This window comes from Anomalospiza imberbis, chromosome 10 (genome assembly GCF_031753505.1).
Source record: "Anomalospiza imberbis isolate Cuckoo-Finch-1a 21T00152 chromosome 10, ASM3175350v1, whole genome shotgun sequence".
Taxonomy (NCBI): Eukaryota; Metazoa; Chordata; class Aves; order Passeriformes; family Viduidae; genus Anomalospiza; species Anomalospiza imberbis.
This window is the reverse complement of record NC_089690.1, coordinates 22,345,131-22,368,217: the sequence shown is the minus strand read 5'-3', so window position 1 is coordinate 22,368,217 and position 23,087 is coordinate 22,345,131. Positions and strand designations below refer to the sequence as shown.

General features: G+C 43.6%; 2 protein-coding genes across 4 annotated transcripts in view; one reads left to right on the top strand and one right to left on the bottom strand.

Annotated features, from left to right (window-relative positions):
- WDR33 (WD repeat domain 33) overlaps positions 1-18,685 on the top strand; it is a 68,897-nt gene extending 50,212 nt beyond the window's left edge. Inside the window, exons 9-23 of one of the 2 annotated variants that reach the window (XM_068201261.1) lie at positions 535-689; positions 792-870; positions 1,389-1,499; positions 2,256-2,350; positions 2,559-2,567; positions 3,243-3,329; positions 3,556-3,695; positions 4,047-4,199; positions 4,571-5,617; positions 9,312-9,414; positions 9,666-10,128; positions 13,652-13,818; positions 13,949-14,041; positions 14,802-14,987; positions 17,385-18,685. In XM_068201261.1, coding sequence (XP_068057362.1) covers positions 535-689; positions 792-870; positions 1,389-1,499; positions 2,256-2,350; positions 2,559-2,567; positions 3,243-3,329; positions 3,556-3,695; positions 4,047-4,199; positions 4,571-5,617; positions 9,312-9,414; positions 9,666-10,128; positions 13,652-13,818; positions 13,949-14,041; positions 14,802-14,987; positions 17,385-17,614 — 3,118 coding nt within the window. In that variant the 3' untranslated portion in view covers positions 17,615-18,685. Of the gene's footprint in view, positions 1-534; positions 690-791; positions 871-1,388; positions 1,500-2,255; positions 2,351-2,558; positions 2,657-3,242; positions 3,330-3,555; positions 3,696-4,046; positions 4,200-4,570; positions 5,618-9,311; positions 9,415-9,665; positions 10,129-13,651; positions 13,819-13,948; positions 14,042-14,801; positions 14,988-17,384 lie in introns of those variants that run through there. The other variant, XM_068201256.1, reaches the window with a different exon arrangement.
- Positions 8,609-22,104, bottom strand: SFT2D3 (SFT2 domain containing 3). Of its 2 annotated transcripts, XM_068201267.1 has the most exons (4): positions 20,668-22,104; positions 18,041-18,267; positions 14,779-14,966; positions 8,609-14,018 (listed from the first exon to the last, which is right to left on the bottom strand). In XM_068201267.1, the coding sequence occupies exon 1, from the start codon at positions 21,990-21,992 to the stop codon at positions 21,339-21,341; it is 654 nt and encodes a 217-aa protein (XP_068057368.1). In that variant the 5' UTR covers positions 21,993-22,104; the 3' UTR covers positions 8,609-14,018; positions 14,779-14,966; positions 18,041-18,267; positions 20,668-21,338. The 2 variants fall into 2 exon arrangements, with proteins under 2 accessions (XP_068057368.1, XP_068057370.1); XM_068201269.1 differs by lacking the exon at positions 14,779-14,966.
- Between the last annotated feature and the right edge of the window lie 983 nt (positions 22,105-23,087).

The window sequence follows — 23,087 nt, the reverse complement described above, 5'->3', positions numbered from 1 at the left end:
AAACTAACATTATAAAATATTTTTTTCTTAATTCCCTTCTTAGTTCTTTTCCTCACAACTTTTCAGCCATACACAGTTGCTTCACACATGAAGCTAGTGCTTTAGCTGTGGCAAAAAATCCAGAGGTTAGATGAGGACGAGTCTGTACCTGAAAAATTGAGACATTAACATTTGTTATTTAAATTTACTTTGTTCTTCTTCACAGACAATCTAGCCACACAGTTCTCATACAGACTGAGATAGGGGAAAACAAATGAGATGTTTCATCTGGCTGATAAAAACTTCCTTATGCTGCAGCAGAAACATGCACAGTAACTGGATACTGTGTCAGTGAGTGCTCCCCATTGCTTTGCAGTACAAAAGACCAGGATCAAAGCACAGGGCCTTTGCACAGAAAGCCCCAGTTCTGCTTTAGTAGCCTGATCTCCCTTGTTACTGACCTGAATATTTGTGACTGGCAAATGGCACGTTTTTATCTGTGTCTGAGAAATCAGCTTCAGGACAAACAATCTGTTTGTTTCTCTCTGCTTGCAGACATGCTCACAAAAACACAGTGATGGAGGTGAAACTGAATCTCAATGGCAACTGGCTGCTGACAGCTTCTCGTGACCACCTCTGCAAGCTCTTCGACATCCGGAACCTGAAGGAAGAACTTCAGGTCTTCAGGGGGCATAAGAAAGAAGCCACGGGTCAGAATTCTTTTTATTATGGAGATTGTTATTATTAAGCTTAGATTAAAAATTAAAATCCTAGTATTACACCTTGTGATTGTGGCTTACTGTGTGTTTCAGCTGTGGCCTGGCATCCTGTTCATGAAGGGCTGTTTGCCAGTGGAGGGTCTGATGGCTCCTTGCTGTTCTGGCATGTCGGGTATGTGGCATTTTCATCAGCGTGTTGGAAAGGTGTTGGTCAGCTGTGCAAGCTGTTAGACAAAACACAAAATACCTCTTTTCCCCTTTGAGTCTATATTTAACCTGCACATTTATGATAATAGCTTTTCTCTGTACCTTAGGAATTTGTTAATATGCTTGATTTATGAAGCAGTTTTCCTGTAGAAATGTGCTTTAAAGGATACAATTGCTTGCACAAAACCAGCCATGTGCTGAGATGGTGATGAATGGTTGAAACTCCTAGTTTCTTAAAGCTTGTTCTGAGGTGCTGGAATTATTTTGGTTTTAAATGTACAATTAAAAATCCCTACATTACTGAACTGCCTATTAAAACCACAGGGAACAATCAGTTCATCCAGTAGAAAAATGACAGAGGCTTAAATTTGACAAAATATGGGATAGAGGATGAACAACAGCTGAATAGGATAAGTTTTCTATTGTAGTTGTAGGAGATATTCTGCTGTGTATAATTAAGTTTTCTTTTTTTTAATGCATCAGGGTTGAGAAGGAGGTTGGTGGGATGGAAATGGCCCATGAAGGAATGATCTGGAGTCTGGCATGGCATCCCCTCGGACACATTCTGTGTTCAGGCTCAAATGATCACACCAGGTAATTTCAACTATTTAAAGAGAAGATCTAAGGGTATTTACTTTTAGAAACCAGAACAGTGTTTGGCACCAGTGAATAAATAGATTGGGATGGTTCTGGCCACACAACCAGTGGCCAAAGCAGAGACACAACTTATGTGTAATAGGAAGCACTAGGTGACATTTTATATTACAAGGTAGAATCTGACCACTTGTAACAAATATTATGATTTTGCTTGGTGGGAGCTTTTAAATCCACTAAAGAAAAGTTTAAAAAAATAATTCTTGTCATTTCTTGCTGAAGAAATTCTCCTATCTCCACAGCAATTTTTCCTGCAGATCATCTGCTGGTCATGTCTTTTCCCATTGCAGACACATTCAGAGGCTGTAGTTTGTGTTTTTAGGTTGGACATGCTATAAACATAGGGCATTTTATAAATGCAGAACATTTTTGCAGAGGCATGTGTACATTTAGTGTATATGAAGAATATACTTGAGCAAGAAGGATGGACTAGAAATATTTTTTTTAGGATCTGATGTTGATCCCTTGTACTTACACCGATTACACTTTGAAGTATCTTCTAAGTTGTAATGTTGGGTTTTTTAGTTTGGGCTTGAAGCTCATACCCTGTGTTCAGATCTAGAGCTAAACTTGATTTAGTAAAATTTGAATCCTTCTGTAATCAAGAAACTATACTAAAAATCAAAGAACTAATTAGATTAGAAGTTGTTAATGCTCTTGACCCTTTAATGAGATCATATAACTTCCTTCTGACAGCAAGTTTTGGACTAGAAATCGGCCTGGAGATAAAATGCGAGATCGTTACAACTTGAACCTGCTGCCTGGGATGTCAGAGGATGGTGTGGAATATGGTAAGGCATTTTTCCTCAACAGGGAAGGAGAAGCATTGGGGTCAGGAGCAGGCCTAGGTCATTAGGTGACACTTCTGGGTAAGGTGAGGAAGCAGAATTATAGCACTGGGGACCACCTGGGCAAAAACACCTTTTTCTAAGGATGATTTTACTGCCTGTGTTATCAGTGATCATCGTTCCAACAATGGGTTTTCTTCTGTTTCCACAGCTCCAGGAGGTAAGACCTGCTCTGGCAATCACAGGAAGGCGTTTTGGCTCTCCCTCTGGCAATATCTCCAGTTTACTTCATGAAAACTTCATCTGTCTTCAAGGCTGCCCACAGTCCTGAACTGCAACAGAAAAAGCAATAAGAATTCTACTAAAACCTTTAAACTTTACTCTTAAGGATTTATCCCAATAATTTTAGGCTGCTCAGGATTGCCCAGCTCAGTGGTGTGCCTCAGCCACCTGTAGTTGCATCTGTTTCTTCAGATTTTTGATTATTTGCTTTTTTTTTTTTTTTTTTTTTTTTTTTTTTTTTTTTTGAGGCGGGGATACAAAAATGCAGAACTTTAATACAAGTTAAATTTTAAAATATATAGATTTGTTATAACAAAAATGGGATTGGTTATGGGTTATTATTTCTTTTTCTAAGCTTCTACCCTAAAGGTAACCTTCCTGAAAGGACACAGTTTTTGACCTTTTGGGGTGTATTTCTGAATCTGAACTTGCAGTTCTTTGAATATCCTGTAATTCATATATGAAACTAAATTGTGACCTACCAGTTGTAAAATATCTATTTACTATTGCAATATGATACTAATGGTAGACGCATGTGAGAATCCAAAGGGATAAAGTAGTAATGTAAAGAAATGTTTTCCAAGTATAAATAGTTATTGTTTTTTTTCTCTAGATGATCTGGAGCCCAACAGCCTGGCCGTTATTCCTGGGATGGGAATACCTGAACAGTTGAAAATAGCTATGGAGCAGGAGCAGATGGGTAAGTAATAGCTATAGAGCAGATTTCTCCTGAGCAATCCAGATACTCTGTGACTTCTTTTTCATTCTTTTCATATTGTTTGGGAGCACAGATGCTCTTTTCTAAAGTTCTGTGTTGTGCATATTTGCTGTGTAAAGAAGGACGAGCTGAAAACCTCTGTGAAAAAAATAAAGGATCTTTGTGTAAGCCTGGATTGCTCTGACTATTTGTTTCCCTGGTGCCAAAGGGAAAGATGAGTCCAATGACATTGAAATGACAATCCCAGGACTGGATTGGGGAATGGAGGAAGTAATGCAAAAGGACCAAAAGAAAGTGCCACAGAAAAAAGTTCCCTATGCAAAACCAATACCAGCACAGTTTCAGCAGGTAAGTAGTTGATACAGAGTGAACAGAACAACCTGGAAATTTTCCCAGTTTCAAAAAGTGTGTGTCTTTTGAAATGTTTTGGATTGTACAGCTCTCCTGCATCAACACCCCATGCAATTTACCACAGTAGCTAGTTGAATTACTATTTAAACATAAATATTTTATTAACTACCTTCTGTGTTATATCTGTACCTGGGAGGAACTTAGAAGACAAGGAAGTTTTATTCAGCATTGTTTTTACTTTCAAGGATCCGTACTACAAAATGTTTCAGCATATTCTTTCTCATTGCAGCAATGTGTTGCACACATGTTGTTCTACAGAATTAATCTTGTGTTTCCTGATCTTTGTAGGCATGGATGCAAAATAAAGTTCCTTTGCCTCCCCCACCTGAGCCATTGAATGATAGAAAGGAGGATATTAAGCTGGAGGAGAAAAAGAAATCACAGGCAGAGATTGAGCAGGAAATGGCAGCACTTCAGTACACAAACCCACAACTCCTGGAGGTATGTGTGGAAACACAGGGATTAACAAGTTTGCTTTAGTCCTTTCTGTGGCAGATTTGGACTTCAGCACTAAAGGGAGCAGCTTCCTGCAGCAGTTTCACCTGTTTGGCTGTTTTCACTTTTTACAAAAAGACATCTCATTGAACGGGATATTGCAGGTAATGTGTGATGATGTGAAACCCTCAGTGAGGCCCCCACATCTCACTTTACCTGTGTGTCTCTTCAGTTGGTGATTTCTCTTCAGTTAGTGATTTCTGTTTGTTACAAGAAAAGCATTCTTAAATTCCTGTGAAATGGAAGGACTGCTTCTGATTTTTACTTGTAACATACTTCTGTGCTTAGCTGATTTTCTGTCTCTCTTTTTTGGACAGCAACTGAAGATTGAGAGACTTGCACAAAAGCAAGCTGAGCAAGTGCAGCCACCGCCCCCAGGAGGATCTCTCCATGGACCTCAGCCTTTCCCAGGGCAAGGCCCAATGTCACAGATGCCTCAAGGGTTTCAGCAGCCCCTTCCACCTCAGCAGATGCCAATGAATATGCCTCAGATGGGACCTCCTGGTCCACAAGGACAGTTCAGACCTCCGGGACCCCAAGGACAAATGGGACCTCAAGGTCCATTACACCAAGGAGCTGGAGGTCCACAAGGGTTCATGGGACCACAGGGACCTCCAGGCCCCCAGGGGCCTCCACAAGGAATGCCACGGCCTCAGGATTTACATGGACATCAAGGAATGCAGAGACATCCAGGCCCTCATGGGCCAATGGGGCCCCCAGGTCCACAGGGTAATGCCGGCCCACAGGGACACTTGGGACCGCAGGGCCTGCCCGGGTCTCAGACTCATTTAGGACCACAGGGCCCACCTGGCCCACAAGGTCACCTGGGTCCTCAGGGTCCCCCTGGAGGTCAAGGAATGCAGGGGCCACCTGGCCCACGAGGAATGCAAGGACCTCTTCCTCACAGCATGCAAGGAGCTCCGGGATCTCAAGGCATGCAGGGCCCTATATCCCAAGGGCCTTTGATGGGACTTAATCCAAGAGGGATGCAGGGTCCACCAGGACCCAGAGATAACCAGGGACCTAATCCACAAGGGATGATGATGGGTCATCCACAAGAAATGAGAGGTCCTCATATGCAAAGTGGTTTACTAGGACACGGTCCCCAGGAGATGCGGGGCCTTCAGGGACCCCCGCCTCAAGGTTCAATGATGGGACCGCCACAAGAAATGCGTGGGCCACCTGGTCCCCAGGGCCAGCAGGGACCTCCACAAGGCTCTTTGGTGGGGCCTCAAGGAAACATGCAAGGACCTCAGGGACAGCCCAACCCTTCGAGGGGACCGCACCCTTCCCAAGGCCCTCTGCCCTTCCAGCAGCAGAAAACGCCTCTGTTGGGCGATGGGCCTCGTCCCCCCTTCAGTCAGGTACGTGGGGGTCTTTGCAACAAGGGGAGTTCTCAGAATGTGGGAATGATAGCTGTCTGTGCAAGAGAGAAGCACAGCAGGAGCTGAGAGAATGGAGGTTGGGTATTCCTTGCTGAGGCCTCAGGAAAATTGAAGTGATGATAAAAAGGGTTCTATAGCTTGGAAACAGCAGAAGGTGTCCCTGCCCATGGCAGGGGGATTGGAAATAGGTGATCTGTAAGGTCACTTCCAACCCAAAGTATTCATGATTCTATGACAGGTAACTGTGGAAAAGGGATTATTGGGAATAGTAGTACAGAAACCAGTCTGCTATGAAAATATGTAACCTTAAAAGAAACTCCTTTTTTTTCTTTTTTTTTTTAATTTTTTTTTTAATTTAAAGACACTGAACTGTCTTAAGTAAGGTATTTCATGGGGAGCAAACAAGCACTAATAAAAGTCAAATGTCAAGAAACTAAACATAAGAAAAGTCACATGTATGTATTAAAGCAAGGTATTGCCAACTCTCAGTTGTCCAGAGTAGTTAATCCAAACTGTGGGTTGGATTTACCACAGATGCTGACACCCCTGAAACCAGCTTAGGTCTGGTTGCACTTAACAGTTGACTCTAAATGCAGAGGGACACAGCACTTTCCATTTTCTGCTCTACTGCCCATCACACCGAGCTCTCTGTGGTTATTGCCTCCCATAAGTTCCTAGCTGGATAGCACCAGTTCTTACTTTGTCTCAAGTGTCTTCAGTTCTAGATGAATTTTGAAAGGGAACTTTGGAAAAAAACCCTGTACTGAATTGAAAAAAGAAAATGTGTGGTGTTTTTTAACCAGAATTGTCTCTTTTAGACCTGCACTCAATAGTTTCAGTCAAGACTTTAGACATGTAGAGTACTTGGCGTGTAGTCCAGTACCAATCACAACGAGGAACTGAACATTCAAATGAGCTTTACCTGATGGATTCCTTTTCAGATTGAAGCAGAGTAGCCCACAGGTTGTGGGTTTATTTGAATAGTTTTTCCTTACAAATGAATAATTCCCTCCAGAAGGCTGTTAAGGTGCCACTGCTGCTGGGATTTCAAAAGTGTCCAAGTTACACAAACGAGTGTTGGTTCCCCAGCTATATACCTTAAACCAGCAGAGTTGTTCCTCATTGCTCTCCCAGGGAAATTCATTTTTCTTTGAGAATAATTACCCTGTTTGTGGAGGGCTGACCTTGTCTGCCCTTGCCACTGACACTTTGGAATTCAGTAGGGTGCTTTTGATGGGTGGCTGGTTATTTTCTTTGAATACTGCTATCTTAAAGGCTTTTACAGATACTAAAAAAAAGACACAGTGAGGTATTTTAACCCATTCTTCCTTCCATGTGCATCTTTAGTATGGTAATGGCTTTTAAAAATTAACGTATTTTAAAATTCATAATGTCAGGTTTTGCTCCATTTTGCTTCTTTGTAGTATGAATACAGCAGTAGTTCCTGTTTAAAAAGGCCCCATATGTGATTTTTTTAAAAAACAATAGACTTGAGTTTGTTTTGTGGTCTAGATTTGGCTTTTTTCTTCTGTAAACTTGTACAAATCACTTGTCTTCCTTTTCAGTAGAAGTGTGTGAATATCTGCTTTATCAAGGTTTTGTGACATTAACATAGAACAATTATGGACAATTGCAAGGGTTAATCTCCATATAAAATATCACTGTTACCTGCCCTGGCTGTACACTGGAAGCAGAGGTTTGCTGAGATGCACAAGGCCATTTTCAGCTTTTAGTAAAGTACCTCTTTCTAAACTCTGCATATTTTCCAGCTCAAGCCCAGTTTGAGGCCTGGAATCAATTTTGAAAGAGAAATCCCATGAAAATGCAGAGTGAGGGGGTCTGTGTTCCCAGCTTGGCAAAGCAAGGTTTATTTGTAAGCAAGGTTTCTGCTAAGGAGAGTTATTTATTGAGTGCTAAAAACTGCTGCTTTGGTTAAATGCTTCCATAAATGGAAGAAGTTCCATAAAATTTATTTTAAGTAAGCATCTGCTAAATATGTGGGAAATCCTGGAACTCCAGCAAGGTTTTGCTCAGGAACAGCAGAATCACTGTGATAGCTGGCTCTTACCTAGTCAGAGGATGGATTTGTTCTGGACTCCAGTCAACATTCCATCACTAGGAAAGTATTTTTGGGAATTTTGGGGGTTTATTTTAATAAACATTAAGCCAGATCTTTTATTTTGCTTATTTTTCCAGCATTCTTACAAAATTACTCGATACAAATATGAAGTTTGTAGTACATATTTGTGTGCTTTCTTGTGTTTATCACCTACATTGCAGTTGAATATAAATTTTTAATTTAAAACAATATTTCAAGATGCACAAATAAACTTTCTGCTTCTCTGCAACCAGAAACAAAAAGGTAGTGTTTCTCAAAATTATTTTAGAGCATTAAAATTATTTAACTTTGATTCATGGAGAAGTTGGGCAGTGTAATTATGACCCAGTGGTGTGCTGGAGTACAGGTCTTTAAGTATTTCCAGACTGCAGTTTGAAAGGGTTTTACCAAGTCAGTGTGAAGGCCAAGTCTAAGTCTTGCATACTAGACATGTCTAGGAAAAAAATTACATTTTTAGGGGTTTCTAGTAAGGCTTTGGGGGGGGATTGGCTTTTTGGTCATGTCAGCATAGGAAGGTTTTGTATTGCAGTCCTGCAGGTCCCAGGACTCTGGTTCATATTTTTTATTGTTGGATTTTATATCTGCAGTATAAATTCTCTACCTGTCACTTTCCAGTTCCAGTCAAGCACAAACCCCAGATGAGGACTTTTTGTCAGGCCTGTGCTGTTGAAAGGCAGAATCAGAGCATCATCAAAACAGAGTTTTCCAACCAGGGTCACCACAGCAGGTCCTGTAAATTTGGTACCTGTCAAAATCTTTCATGACTCTGTGACAGCAGCTGAATTTAGAGAGCATTAATTTATCCTTTAAGATTCACCAAAAAATGAGAAAAAATACCAAAAGACACTTACATACTTAATTTTTTTCTTTGCGATCACACAAAGCACACAAAACTCTGCCCACTCTACTGCCTCTGCTTTTTTTAATCCAAAAATGAAGAAAAATCAATTTTGCCATCATGTTAAAAATGAAACTCATGTTAGCAGCTTACAGATGTTTAGAGAAGAGGTTTCCTTATGGCCCTATTGTTGTCCCCTCATCCCAACATTCTTGGTACTTACTTTTGTATATATAGTTCCTCTTTTTTGTTCATTTCCAAATGAAGTCTTTGGTCTGTGAAGCTTTTGAACTGCCTGTAAATCAGGCAGGGCATGATAATTTTCAAACAAATTTACACATTTCCCTTAGGAAAATTCCTCTGTTCCTCCAGAGGAACAGAATATTTGTATCAAATACTCAATAAATTCAATACATTCTTATAGAATATTCATGCTCAGGAAGAATATGAGCTTTGTCATCTTTGGCTGTGACAGATGAAATGTGAATACCTGCTAAGCTGTTTCCTATGAAATGGTGTGTTTCTCAGTGACTGAAGCATTGCTGATGTGAATGTCTGAAAACTGAGGCTGAAACCATTGGAACATGAGCTGTTCCTGTTGTACAATCTGTGCAGATGCAGACCTTATGGAAAGAAAATTGTTTTGCACTCCTACAAAAATTTTTAATTACTCACACATGGCAATTCACGTGGCTTTTGTTCTTTCATGCTCACAGGATGGACAGAACCCGGGTCCTCCTCCGCTGATTCCAGGCCTGGGGCAGCAAGGAGGACAAGGTCGTCTGGGCCCTCACAACCAAGGACCTGGTCTTAATAAAGGTAATTGAACATGCTGTCTGTTCTCCTGGGAGTCAGTCTCCTCAAAGAGGGGCTGGAGCACAGTGCAAGACCTTGCCTGAGAGAAAAGCTTCCATAGATGTGGGCTGGGATATACAGGAAAAAAATTCCCAGAAATATTGTTTCATGTGAAATGTATCCTATATACTTTCTAGAACTGTACGAACTAGAGCATCCTGAAGTGATTTAGAAATGGTTACAGGAACCTGCTGTGATTTTTCTTGTCCATCAAGGTGATGCCCGTGGACCACCCAACCATCACCTGGGCCCGCTGTCGGACAGGCGGCACGAGCAGAACAGCGGCGGCCCCGAGCACGGGCCAGAGAGGGGCCTGTTCCGAGGGGGCCAGGACTGGAGTGACGGCAGGGACAGCAGGGGCATGCCCGACAGACGGGGACCTCACCCTGATTTCCACGATGACTTTGATCGGCCGGACGACTTCCGGGATGATTTCCACCCCGACAAGAGATTTGGCCACCGATTGCGGGAGTTCGAGGGGAGAGGAGGCCCGCCATTGCAGGATGAGAAATGGAGACGAGGTGGACCTGGGCCTCCCTTTCCTCCTGATCACAGGGAATTTGAAGGAGGTGGTTCCAACCGGGGGCCTCCTGGTGCTTGGGAAGGACGGAGACCTTCAGATGACAGATACCCACGGGATCCTGAGGATGCACGCTTCCGAGGAAGGCGAGATGAGAGGTAAGAATAAATCCATTTCTCTTTCTTGGGTTAAAGGGTAAATGGAGGGAACTCTTTTATTCCTGGTTTCCTTTTCATTAAGGAGTCTATCTGTTTCAGATTTATAAACTGGAAACCAATAAGGAAATGAAAACTCTAATAGACCTGAGTGTAGAGTCCATAAAAATCATTCAGTAATAGAAGAAAACTTGAAAAATGGTCATTGTACACAGCAGCTTCCGTGTCTTTAAACAGTAAGTAAAGAGAAGGGGGAAAAGTTTGTAGAGAAGATCCAGTGACACAGGATGAAGATCTGAGACCGTTTTGATGAAAATTGAGAGGAGACTTAAAGGTTAAAGTGACAAACTTTTGAACGCTAGAAGTGGATTTTGAGATTCTGTCTCCAGTCACAAACTACAGCATGACTGTAGAGACTGTAGGATGAGATGCAATGCCCTTGTAAGGAGCAGGAACAGTGATGTGACTGCCAGACAGAAGGGACAGACAGCATCTGTTGGACTGTTGAGACTATTTTTTCATGCGTTTGCTTGTAGAAATTTTATTTCTCTTTCCGACTTACTTCTTAATGCCAAGCAAAGAACTCAAAAATAATCTGATTTACAGCAATGTCCTTGTCATTGCTCACAATCTCCAAATAAGTCACAAAGGGATAAATTTGCTTTTCGTTACCAATGTAAATATGGAGGAATTAATGCTGTCTCTGAAATTAATTATCAGCAAAATTGCTCCAGATTTATGTTAGTTTAATTAAATTAAATTTGGCCTTCAAGGTCTAAGCCTCTCACTGACCACCAACTCTCTATGTATAAGAACGTGTGCTTGTTACAAATATGCTGTGGTCTCCACATAATGTGAATTTTGTGTGTTTTAGTTGCCTTTTTAATCATTTTCTTACATTCCTTTTACTTTGCATCTATACAGCTCTTCTTTTAGCTATTTTCTACCTAGCTCTGTAAGATGTAACTTCCTTTTGTGTGAAGAGTATGAAAAGAAATGAACAGTAACTTAAAGAAGGTAACAATTAAAGCCATTTTTAAAAAGTAAAGCCAGAGAAAATACAGTTGGATGGTCCAGTGGTCCAATGGTCTGCATCACAGAACTCTAAAAGACACAGCAGACAAGACTTTTAGAAGCTCAGTAGAGATTTTTCAGATCTTATATTGAAAATGCTTAGGGACTGGCAAATATTTTATTATGGTCCTGATTTTTAAAAAGTTTCAGGAAGGGAAACAAGAACCTTGTGACCTCTAAATCTGACTTTTGAATTAAGAGTATTCTATTTGTCAGAGTACAAGTGTTTGCCCAGAGAGTTTGAAATGAAATGGCACAGGGCTCTAAAAGGCTCACCGTGCTTGTAAATTTGATGATTTTCTTGGAATGAAAGTGAACTAGGTGCCATTTACTGCAGATGCTGTGGTGGACTTAATCCCAACCACTCGTTTAGCTGACTTGATTTGAAATTGAGATTGTAACTGGTTTGATCAAGCATGAGAGGCAAATGTGTGTATGTGTGTTTCTCTCTAATTTCCCATCCTTTTCATCCCTGTCCTGTTCTTACTCTATATCAACATGATGCTTCTACTGCAGAGACCTGCCTCTTCCTGCCTGCTAAATCTGCACAGTGTGTAGTTGTGTACAGTAAGGTCCTAGGCCTCGGGGAAGAAGATGTGAGAGCAGTCAAACAGGAACTGAACCCGATGCAAGGCAGGGCTTTATGTGACTGATATGAAAAGGCAAATAAGGATATCCATAACACAATATTAGGAGCTGTGCCTGTGTCAGGCATAGGTATCGTAGATTTCAAAACTCAACTGTGTCCATAAGTTGCCTGAAATAGGAAAGGCCCTGTTCCTGCAGCCCTGGGGCCTCGTGTTGAAAATCTTGGTAATTTCCAAGCTAAGTCGAATCACACCATATCAGTATTAAAGCAGGAGGCCCTCTAAGAAACCTCTAGAGGACTGTGCTGTTTCGAGGCTAAACAATATTGCTCTGTGATTATTTGAACCATTTGTACCTGAAACTGTTGAGTTTGTTTTCCCAAACCATCCAGGTTAATGTAAATGGTTCATGGTCCATACAAAGCACTCCTCCATCCACTGTTGTACCTGTACAGGCACAGCAGCCTCCTCTCTGTATTGTGTTTGTTTTCTGGGAGGTGGAGACAGACCTATTGTTTTTTATTAAAAACAATGTAAAAGTTTAAAACTATTGTATTGTGTTATGACTACTGTTAAAATATTTAAATTTGTAATTAAAAGGTTAATGTTGTTAAAATTCTAAATAAAAGTATCTAAAGTTTTGCTTGTAATAGGATGCACTGTGTCTTTAATGAGCTGGGGAAGGGGACGCTGCACACAGCCAACACCACGGGAATACTGCGGTGCTTCCAGTTCAGCCAGTGTGGAACTGGGAGCACTGGGGAGGTGGGAGGCATCTGTGACTGGACAAGGAGAGCTCCACACCGTGTGCTGTCACTGAGGGTGGGCAGAGTAGCGTGGGGTGGCACGCTGGGGACACCAGTGTGCCTGCGCCACCCGAACACCTCAGCCGGGCTGTGACAGACAGACAGGCGTCCTCACAGGGCAGGGCTGAGCTTTGCAAACCCTCCAGGTGTTTGAACTGCTTGTGCCAGGAACAGAACTGCTAGTTATTCACACAGCCAGCTGCAGGCTTACCTGGCACAGCACTGACAGCTCAGGAAGAGCCATTCTCCCCTCTGAGGAGCTGTCCAAGGCCCCCAGTGCAGCGCTGGAGGAGCTGTACTCAGCCAGGATGCAGCGCAGAACCCAATCGTAGCAAATTCCTGAAGATGCCCTTGGTACTTACTAGACAGCAGTTATCAGCTTCAGGGTCATCATTACATTTTGCAACACAAAATTCATGACTGCAGTTGGATAAACTGCTCTTCAGGTTGCAGAATGCCACTGTGCACTGTCCAGCCATCACTGTGCATACAGATGCAAGGGCAGTCTAGATGCATTGGCTAAAATTGTAAACTTTGAAGAATGGAATGAAAAGGAGAACTGTGTGGCAAAAGAATCATAGAACTAATAGGAATGAGATCCTGTAATGTTTTGTTATAGCCACGACTCTCATTGCTTCTATGTTTTCAGTTTGTTTTATGATGGAAATGGAAAGGAAGAAAGGGAAGGGGAATGTAAGACCATCAGAGTTAAGGGGAACTCACTTATACTTTGCTTTGCCTTACCTCACCTTGTATCTATCATCACTCATCGATTGTTTTTCCCACCTTTTCATTAAATGAATGCAGCGTGTTTAATAATATTTTTCTTGTATGAAAAGCCAACATAATCAGTGGAAAGAAATATGAGAGGAAGATTACAAAGCTTACTATCACAGTGCTCAAAGGCAGAAACGGGCACTTTCCCACCTACAAATCCTGTTCTAGTAACTGTATGTGCTGTAGCATTAAGTGAAACCGTTTAGAAATGAGTTGATAATTAAACTGAAACTGACTGAATTATGCCTAAAAACTACATTTGTATCATGTTCTTTGTTGTAGCTTCCGAAGAGGAGGACCCTCGAGACACGAGGGCCGGGGACCCAGGGGCAGAGATGGCTTTCCTGGCCCTGAAGATTTTGGGCCAGATGATGCTTTTGACTCTCCAGATGAAAACTCCAGAGGAAGGGACCATGGTGCTCGGGGGCGAGGTCGAGGTGCTCTGAGAGGTAAGGGGAATGCTCTTCCACACAGAAATACAAGGATGAGGAAGGAAAGGCATTTCTTGGGTAGATGACATCATTTTCCTGAATACAATGTCTCTTCTCACTCCTGTCCCCTGCTTCTCTTACTGCTCAGGAGCTCGGAAGGGTTTGCTTCCTACTCCAGATGAATTCCCACGCTTTGAAGGAGGGAGGAAACCAGAATCCTGGGATGGAAACAGAGAACCAGGTAAAAAATTTGGTGAGGTTTGTAGACTTCTACAATATAATAACTTGAAAAAATATTTTAAAAATCATGCCTTTTTCCTGTACCTCACATGTTTGTTACCAGTATTTTACCATGAGAAAAGCCAAATACAGTTCTTTGGTCTTTTAAATTTAGGAAAAAAGAACTATACAGAATTAAACTGTCTCTGAATACAGCTGTCTTATTGAATAAAAGTGATTGTGGCCTCAAAGCCTTGCTTTTCAGTTGTGTTTTTGTACAGTCCAGAACTGCCTGGGCAGTTGTCACCTCTGGATGACTGAATCACATGTCACGGGTTTTTTTTTAATAGGTTTATTAATGCCAACAGTAATCTTTCTCCGTGTTGGTATTTTCAGCTGCAATGTCTGACAGCTTGTATTTGCACTTGTGTTACTAAAGGCAACCCCATATGGGGCAAGACAGAGCTGTAGAATGTCATGGAAAACAAAGCACAAATGACACATGAATAAATGAAGGTGTGATTGTCTCTAAAATATATGGAAGTATTTTATACTGGAAAGAACACTCTACATCTGCCACACTTTTATTTCCCATCATCTTTAGAATCTGTTTTACCTTTAGCTTTTTTTACTAAAAATGGGACAGAGGAGAAGCTTTGCATAATTTTAACTTCAAACTGTGTGCCAAGCAGTGTGGGCAGTATGTAAATTTATGTGGCTGCCTTCAAAAATGAGGAATAATGATCCAACAAACATTACTTATCCAGTGTTTTCGTGCACAGGTCCTCGTCCAGATCACCCTCCTCATGATGGGCACTCTCCAGCCAACAGAGAACGTTCCTCTTCACTCCAGGGCATGGACATGGCCTCACTGCCACCACGGAAACGTCCCTGGCACGACGGACCGGGAACCTCTGACCACAGAGACATGGATGCTCCAGGTGGACCTCCAGAGGAGAGGGGCAAAGGTAAAAAACCCCTTTGATTGGAACCCTTAAGTAACACTGGCATGTGTTTTCAGTATTAAGTGTATCCAGAACTTCTTTGTTCAGAGGGGATAAAGCTGAGCTGGTAAATATCTGGTTTTACCAGCTGGGAAGTTAAAGACCAGTCTTACAGAAACATAAGAACAGAGGGATTTTCAAACATCAAATCCAAATCTTGTCTCCAGCACTGCAGAATCCCCTTCTTTATTGTCCTTTATTCCCTCATTTTCAGAATAGTTGTTTATTAATATTCATGTTTGTGATGTTATTCTTTAACTCAAATATAAGAACATTGAGCCAGGAGTGATATGTCCCTGAAGTGCTCTTTAAACCTCTGAAGATCTGACTTACTAAAACATTATTTTTATATATAAAGGCTTTCTAGTTACCTTTTGTGTACTTCTCTAATTGCTTTAAGAATCATATAAACTTTTGATATGCACAACATCCACGGACAGATCTCTAAAACTTAATTGCAGTAGACTATGCTTTAAAAAAACAGTAGGGAAAATGTTTTTCTCTTTATCTGTGCTTAGCATTCACTAATTTGATGTCTTGTGTTGTAATTAAGTTGAATGTTGGTCCCTGTTATTACTGAATGCCACCTCTGATTGCACTGAACTCCACCACTTCCAGCCTGAACCAGCTCTTCTCCAAATCAGAGCTCTGATTTCTTTATCCTTTCTAGAAATTGTTCTGTCTCTTCCACCAGCCTTGTTACTCTTTTAAATTATCCTTTTCTAAATTCAGTGAGGTAACTAGGAATGGCACACACTATTTAAGATGTGATGTAGCCATGGATTTCTACAGTTCTTTTGTATTTCTTCCACTTTCTCCATTCTTTCCTAATAGTTCCTGGTGTTGTAGTTCCCTCTAAGTGGCTACTGTAACCCACAGAACACATTCTTTTGGATTCAGTGCTATTAGCATCACAGCAGTTCTTGATCCTGTTTCTTACAGATCTCAGGGTTTCTGTTCTCTTGTGTAAATACTGTCTTTCTTTAATGTCCTCACATTGACTACTCACTGTCAGGTAGTGATCAATGACAAATCTCCTCATTTGCTTCCTGGTGCTGAGCTGGCAGCCTACAGCTGAATTTGTTGCTGTTAGACTGCACAGCTTTGTCTCTGATGCCACTGAACACTGAATCCCAGCCCACTTCTCTCACCACTGTCCCAAAGCTCATTCAGTTTTAACTGCTTGTCACCCCTCCTCTGCATGGACTCTATTCCCAGGTTTTAGCATTCCTTCACAGATGTTTTGAAGGAAACTCTGCTGATAAACTCCTCTACCAGTATTTTTCCTTCCATATCCACATGCTGTAGTTCTCAATTTAGCCAGCATCTCTCAAATCTGTAAGGATTCATTTTCCAGCTTCAGTAATGATTGTGATAACTCTAGCAGATTCTTCATTAAACTCAAAACAATTGTTGTCCAGGCACAAGTGTTGTAATTAACTCATAGCATGCTAAAGGAAGTTTAGAATGATGGCAGAAAGCCTGACAAGCAAACCACGAACAACACTTCTTCATGTGTGGGCTATGTCACCTTCAGCTGTATTGGTAGAGTCCTTTGAAGATTAAAACTTCATGAATGTTTCTGTGAAACAGTTTGGTAACTGTTTTACATGGAACCAACCACAGTCAACAGAAATCACTCTTGCTTAAGTGCAGCAAAAATACCTGAATTTAGCTGTAGTATGTGTCCTAAAAACATGATTACCACTGATTTGGCTTTTTCACAATACTGCTTCTTATTTTAGGCTAATGAACTGGGTTGGGGTTTTTTGTTGTTCATATCAAACATAACAAAACCAAAAAGGTATGTGAGAATTAGAAAATTCTATTCCTGGCAGTAAGAGCTTGAGTACTTTTTGTTCCAGGTTAGTAGTAAAAGAAAACATTTTTCCATTATTTTTGCAAAAAAAAATGGAACAAAACAGTAATGTTACTCATGATCTTCACCATCAGCCTCAACTGTCTCAATTTGTTAACACTGCTATGTCTCTGTTTAGGATTTTATAAAAGTATTTTGCAATAAAAACTGAGAGAACCCCATTGTTGAAGCACAAGAACTGGCAGTTTGGAGGAAAAGCTATCACTATTCTGACTTCATTTCAGTGACTGCTGACAGTATCAAATATAAGCTCCTTTAATTCCCAAGGAATTGCTTGGTTGTTGTCCGTTTTCTGAACTGTAACAGAGACACTAAATCTGTATAAGAAAATCGTACTGAGGGAGAAGGCATAAAATTGCAGGTCTCAGCTACAGCTGGTTTATGAATGATGACACCACAGTAGAACCAGCTCAATATCTGGCATGTCTGAGAAGAGACTCAGCTCAAACTTACACCAGTAACTGGTTGTGCTTCCTTTGCAGGACGAGGAAATTCAGGACCTTCACAGAGAGCGTCGAAATCTGGGAGGTCCAGTTCTCTAGATGGAGACCACCACGATGGATTCCACAGGGATGAAGCCTTTGGTGGAGGCCCTGGGGCAGTCAGTAACCCTTCTCGAGGAGGAAGGAGCAGCAGCAATTGGGGAAGAGGAAATAACATGAACTCTGGCCAGTCCCGGAGAGGAGGATCTCGGGGTGGACGAGGCCGATAGAAGAGGCTTTGACTGGGTCATGCCCAGTCCTTGTGGGACAATATTTAAATAGACTGCTACTCTGGACTCACCTGCAATGCCACGAACCTGGATTCTTAACTGGGATAACTGAATGTGCATTAGTTCCTAACAGGGGTCTTTCTTTGCCTGAATCAGTCATTTGCCTCTAGCTGCAATATTGTAGCTACCTTTGTTTTGTTCTTTCCACTCCCATTCCCCTCACTTTCTTGTTTTGTCAAGAGCTGGAATTTCTTTTAAGTGTTGTGGAACATGGAGCATCTCCACAGATTTCAGTTCACCTCCAGACAGAAACTTGTTTCTATATGTACAGTTTGTCAAAGAGTTACGTTGGTTTTGTATGAATACAGAATGTAATTTGAGCAAAAATTAACAAAAAAATCAACAAGTGTGTGATTCTTTACTCACCTATTACTACAGAGGGTTGTATTTAGGCAAACTTGTGTTTCAGATGGAGCAACAGTACTACCTCCTGAAATCTCAGCCATTTAAAATACTGAGAGCTGATTCCTAGGGTTTTGGTTTATCATGTATAGAGAAGTTTCATTTTCACCTTTAGCCACAGCTGTCTACAGTGGTGCTGAGGTTAAAATTCCAAAACGCAGGCAATCACCACTGCTTGCTAGTCTGCCATCCTGAAACAGAAAAGAGTGAAATAATGTTTAGAACAAGTTGTCAAAGACATAGTGTGAGTTACATAACCTGGCTCCTACGACAGACATCACAGCAAAGATTGGCATTCTGCACTTAACCTAGGCAAGCCACGGATTTTTGTTCAAAACAGCATCTGTGTATAGAAACTGAGAAAGAAAGTTCAGCAGCTTGATTGGTATGTTTTACAGCAGCTGTGTGACACACTGTTTAAAGCTATGGGTGTTCAGCAGAGTCTGGTGCATTAATTGCTGAAGTGCAATTCATCACTTCCATAATAAGTTTTTTTAAGTGTCTTTTTCTTTAGGATATTGTTGTCTGATTTTACTAAAGGAGGGAAATGAGGAGGAGGGGTTATTCCCATTTCCCACATTTCATAATAAAGCTGCTTACCAACCATGAGTTTGTTTTCCCCACAAATCATTCCTGTTAATCATGTCTAGCCACCATGTTATCAGAAGGCTCCTTTAACACCTAAAGCCTCAGTGAAAATGTTATCACGTAAGTACTTACTCTGCAGGTACCCCTCAGGAAGGTCCTATATTGAAAGTATAATAAAAAATCACTACCCTCTCTCTCCTGCTTCAGGCTTCCCTCTCTCCTGCCTTGAATTTCAGGTTATAATCAGGATGAGACTTAGTTCTAGAGGCTCCTGCAACCCAGCGATACATGGCAGCTGCTGCATCTTCTCATAGGCAGGTTTACCAAAGACTGGCTCAAGTCCTGATGTCCCATCTTACTTAAAGAGAACTGCTGTTCTCTTGGTTCAGTCAGTCACAAGTACCTTTTTCTACTTGGTTTTTAATTTGTGGTGTATCAATTCACATCTGAAAATTGTAACTGATCATTAGCCTATAAAATCCTTCTCATGGGTGTCAGGAGAGACAGAACGGTCTCAAAGGAATGAACTAGAAACAGCTGAGATGCATCTGATATGACAGTTTGTCCCTTGAGAAAAAAATGCTTTTTAGCTCTATCTGAAGGACTTTGGGCACTTTGGGTGTATGTCTGGGAGCTGGGATTTGTCCTGAAGTTTTCATGAGAAATACTAATGATTTCAATGATTTCATCATTGGCAAAGAGGAAAGCTTACCCTTTTTTTTTTTTTTTTTTTTTTTAGCAAGCCCGATATTAAGGGGCTAAAAGAGGTCTAACATTTAGACTTTATGAGTTAGAGGATGAGCTTTAGGCTCTAATTAAACCACAGTCCTCTACCAAAACAAGTTAAAGTGTATCTAACAAGAGAAAACCCAGCATTATCTAGACAACTTTTATTTCCTCTGATAATTGGTTAATTTCTTAAACAATTATGGTACTTAATGTTAAGTAACACTCTTCAAGGGGCAGCTTTTTAAATGGAGTTTTGAAGTATTTCACAATCATATGCTCAAAAAGTAGTAAGAAAATCTGATAATTAGATATAGTTTCTACAAAATCTTGGAAGGTAACAGCATAGCAGAAGAGACAGAAGTAGCCTCCCAGTCTGTGATACTGTGACCCACTATTACTGGGAAATGGGCACAGTTATTTACTGGGAATATACTTCTGTGTTCCTCAGGTCATGTTATTTTACCAGTGCTGCACACAGACTCTTATGCTCTACCTGTTACTTCAGATGTTCTCTCAGATTTAATTTTACACTACTTTTAGGAATAAAATTAACTTTATATACTTAAAAACTGTAAAACTTAAAAACTGTAAAAACAAGAGAGCTAATTTAATGCTATTCTGATAACTCTGATCTACATTCTTAATGGAAAAAAGTGACCATTAGTGAAATGTCTATACTGACAACTGGATGCAAATAGTTTTATTAAAGCAATCTATGTACACTTAAGCACTCTCTTTAACAATTTCAGTTTAATTCAGAAAAGGATTTGGTAAATATAATAGAACTAAATAGTGATAGCAGGTAAGTATTGCAGGCTTTATTTTCTCCATGAGGCACAAATGCTCAGTGAGGTACCCTGTGCAGGTGAGGCCCCGTTTGTCCCACTGCCTTGCAGCTGTCCAGTACCCGGCGCAAACTGGAGCACCCGGCTCTGTCAGCCTGAATCCAGCACCCTCCTAAGGCAGCTCAGTTTCTGCACTGAAGCAGAGCTCCAGTTACTGGCAAATCTATTTCTGAAGGTCAGGTTGGGACACGTAAGCAACTCCTGCCCAAGTTCAGAGAGCAATATCTATACACAAAAGTAAAGTTCTAAGAGCTGAAGCTCCCATTTTAAAGCCCAGTTCGGTCCCTTAGAGCAGTACCTGCAAACGCCAATGCTCTTAAGCAACATTAGCACTTTGCATCCTCTCATCATCATGCAGGAACACCCCCACCCTTACAACTATGGGCAGTGTTTGTGACCCACAGACCCAGGAAAGTTTGTTTCACTTACTGGATGGTTATTTTAAAGCTGCTTTTTAGAGAGAAATGCAGTTCAGTGGCCACAGTCTTCGTATTCACCACTGGTCTGAGGTGACAGCAAAACCAGTATGTGTTCATAGTGTAGGGGTCAGCACAAAATGAGGTAATACCAGTTAATTTTTCAACGTTCTCCCCTAGCCTCGATCGCATTTTGCTAAATCATCTTCGTGTTGCAGCATCCGTCAGCCTTGCGCACCTCCGCTGCTCCTCAGTACCGGGCAAGTCCACAACGACTCCGCATCGGCTCCGATCTCGCGGTCCGCAGCAGCCGCTGCAGCAGCCACATGGTCCCAGGCCGGAGGTATGAGCGGGATGCTGCCAGCTCCGCACCCAGAGGAGGAGCGATGCAGAGCCCTGGACATGGAGCTGACAGCGCGGTAAGGCAAATAACGAGCTGGGGGGCGGCTCGGCAGGCTGACACCGCACACAGCACCTGCAGCTCCGAGTCACCGGGGCCGCTCGGGGCCGCCAGCCCTGCTGCTGCTCCTCGAGCGCTGGCGAGGAAAACGTGCCAGGACGCGGGGGAGGCGAAGAGAAGCGGCGTCCCCCGTCTCGGAGTCGGCTGGCTACGGCGCGACGCTCTGGGCCCGTGTGCGAGGGACTCCCGCGGGGACGCGGCCGCTCCTCCGCGGTGCGCCGGGCTCACAGAGGCAGCGCCTTGCCTCGGCCGCACGCCGCGGCGCGGAGCAGCCCGGCGAGGCGGCGCAGGCCGGCGGCACCGCCGGGCAGCGCGGCCAGGAGCGCGGCGGCGGCGGTGCCGAGCTGCGCGGCGGCGCCCAGCGCCGTCAGCGCGGTGCTGCGCAGCCCCAGCGCGGCGTACAGCGTCCCGAAGAGCGCCCCGAGGTACAGCAGCGCCCCGCGGCCGGGCTCCCGCAGCAGCCGGGCGGGCCCGCGCAGCAGCGCGGCGGCGCCCAGCGCACAGAGCGAGCCGAGCGACCAGAGCAGCGCGAACTTGCGGGCGCGCAGCAGCAGCAGCGGCACGCACAGCCCGGCCAGCCCGAAGCACAGCGCGGCCAGAAGCGCGCACAGCCCGCTGCCCGCCAGCCGCTGCCAGCGCGACAGCCCCGGCAGCCACGGGTCCTCCTCTCCCGTCCAAGGCCACACCGTGGCGCCCGGGGGACTGCCCGGCGGGAACGGGTTCAGCGCCCCCAGCCAGGCCCGCAGCCCGCCGCCGTCCCCCGCCTCCTCCTGCGAGCCGCCGGCGGCCGGCGGCGCGGGGACCGCGCTGGGACCGGTGGCGGCAGCAGCCTTGGACTGCGCGAGGTACTCGTGCAGCTGCCGGCCCAGGTCCGCCATGGCGGGGATGGCACCGGGCGCTACAACGCTCCCTCCGCCCCCCCCGGCGCCGCCATTTTCCCGGGCAGGGGCCACATCCGGGGCACGGCAGCGCACGCGGCCACGGGCCGGGGCGAGCGGCGCGCGTGCGCCGCAGACCGAGGGGCGCAGGGCGCGTGCGCGGGGCCGGGAGGGCCGAGGGGGCCGAGGGGGCCGGGAGGAGTGTGGGGACAAGGGCACCTGTGAGGGCTGCGAGAGGTATGGTGGCTGCGAGGACTGTGTGGGCTGTAAACCTGGGATTAGCCTGTCAGTGATTGACAGGCAGGACTAAAAGTGATGACAGGTGGGATCAGCCCAGGAGATGGACTGACAGGCGGTGCTAAGAGTAACTGAGATGTGGAGTCATCCACTCAGAGTGACTGATGGGCAGGGCCAAGGGTGATGAGGGGCAGGCACAGCCTCCAGAGGGATTACAGGCAGGGCCATGGGAATGCCTCTCAGCTGCCCAGAGACACTGGGGCACTGGAGCAGTCCTTTGTAGCCAGGCTGAAATTGGGATTCTGCCTTCCAAAACGGAACATCTGAGGATTACTCCCAGACAAAAGCTCCCAGACTGGCAGGTCTCACTGGCCTTGGCTTCCTGGGGATGGCCTCTCAGCTGCCCCACAGACACTGGGGCAGCAGGCTTTCCTTCCTATGGAAAAGGGCCATCCTTCACAGCCAGGCACCCAGGGCAGAAAGTGGGATTCCACCTCTGTAGCAGCACATCTTGCCCCACACAAGAGCTTATCTGTTGTTAACTGGTCAGATAACTCAAACAGGACAAGCTGTCGTGTATTGAGTTATTTTGGTGCTGTGGGGTTAAGACTGGTCTGGCATCTAGAAGATAAAGCTGGATTTCTGACCTCACTTTATAAAAGCTACACCAACTTTGACAAAGGAGAATTTTTCTATACTTGGAAATGTGTAGAGATTTTCCCACGGGCAGGGCTGCCTGCTTCACAACTACTCCCCTGAAGCTTAAGTGAAAGGAATCTCTGTATGTTATCAATTTTTCAGTGGTCACTTACATTTGACTACTAACCAGTACTATTTCTTTTGCTAGCTTTAATATAG

Coding starts and splice junctions, on each gene's coding strand:
- SFT2D3 (XM_068201267.1), bottom strand. CDS start 21,992: ATGGCGGACCTGGGCCGGCAGCTGCACGAGTACCTCGCGCAGTCCAAG.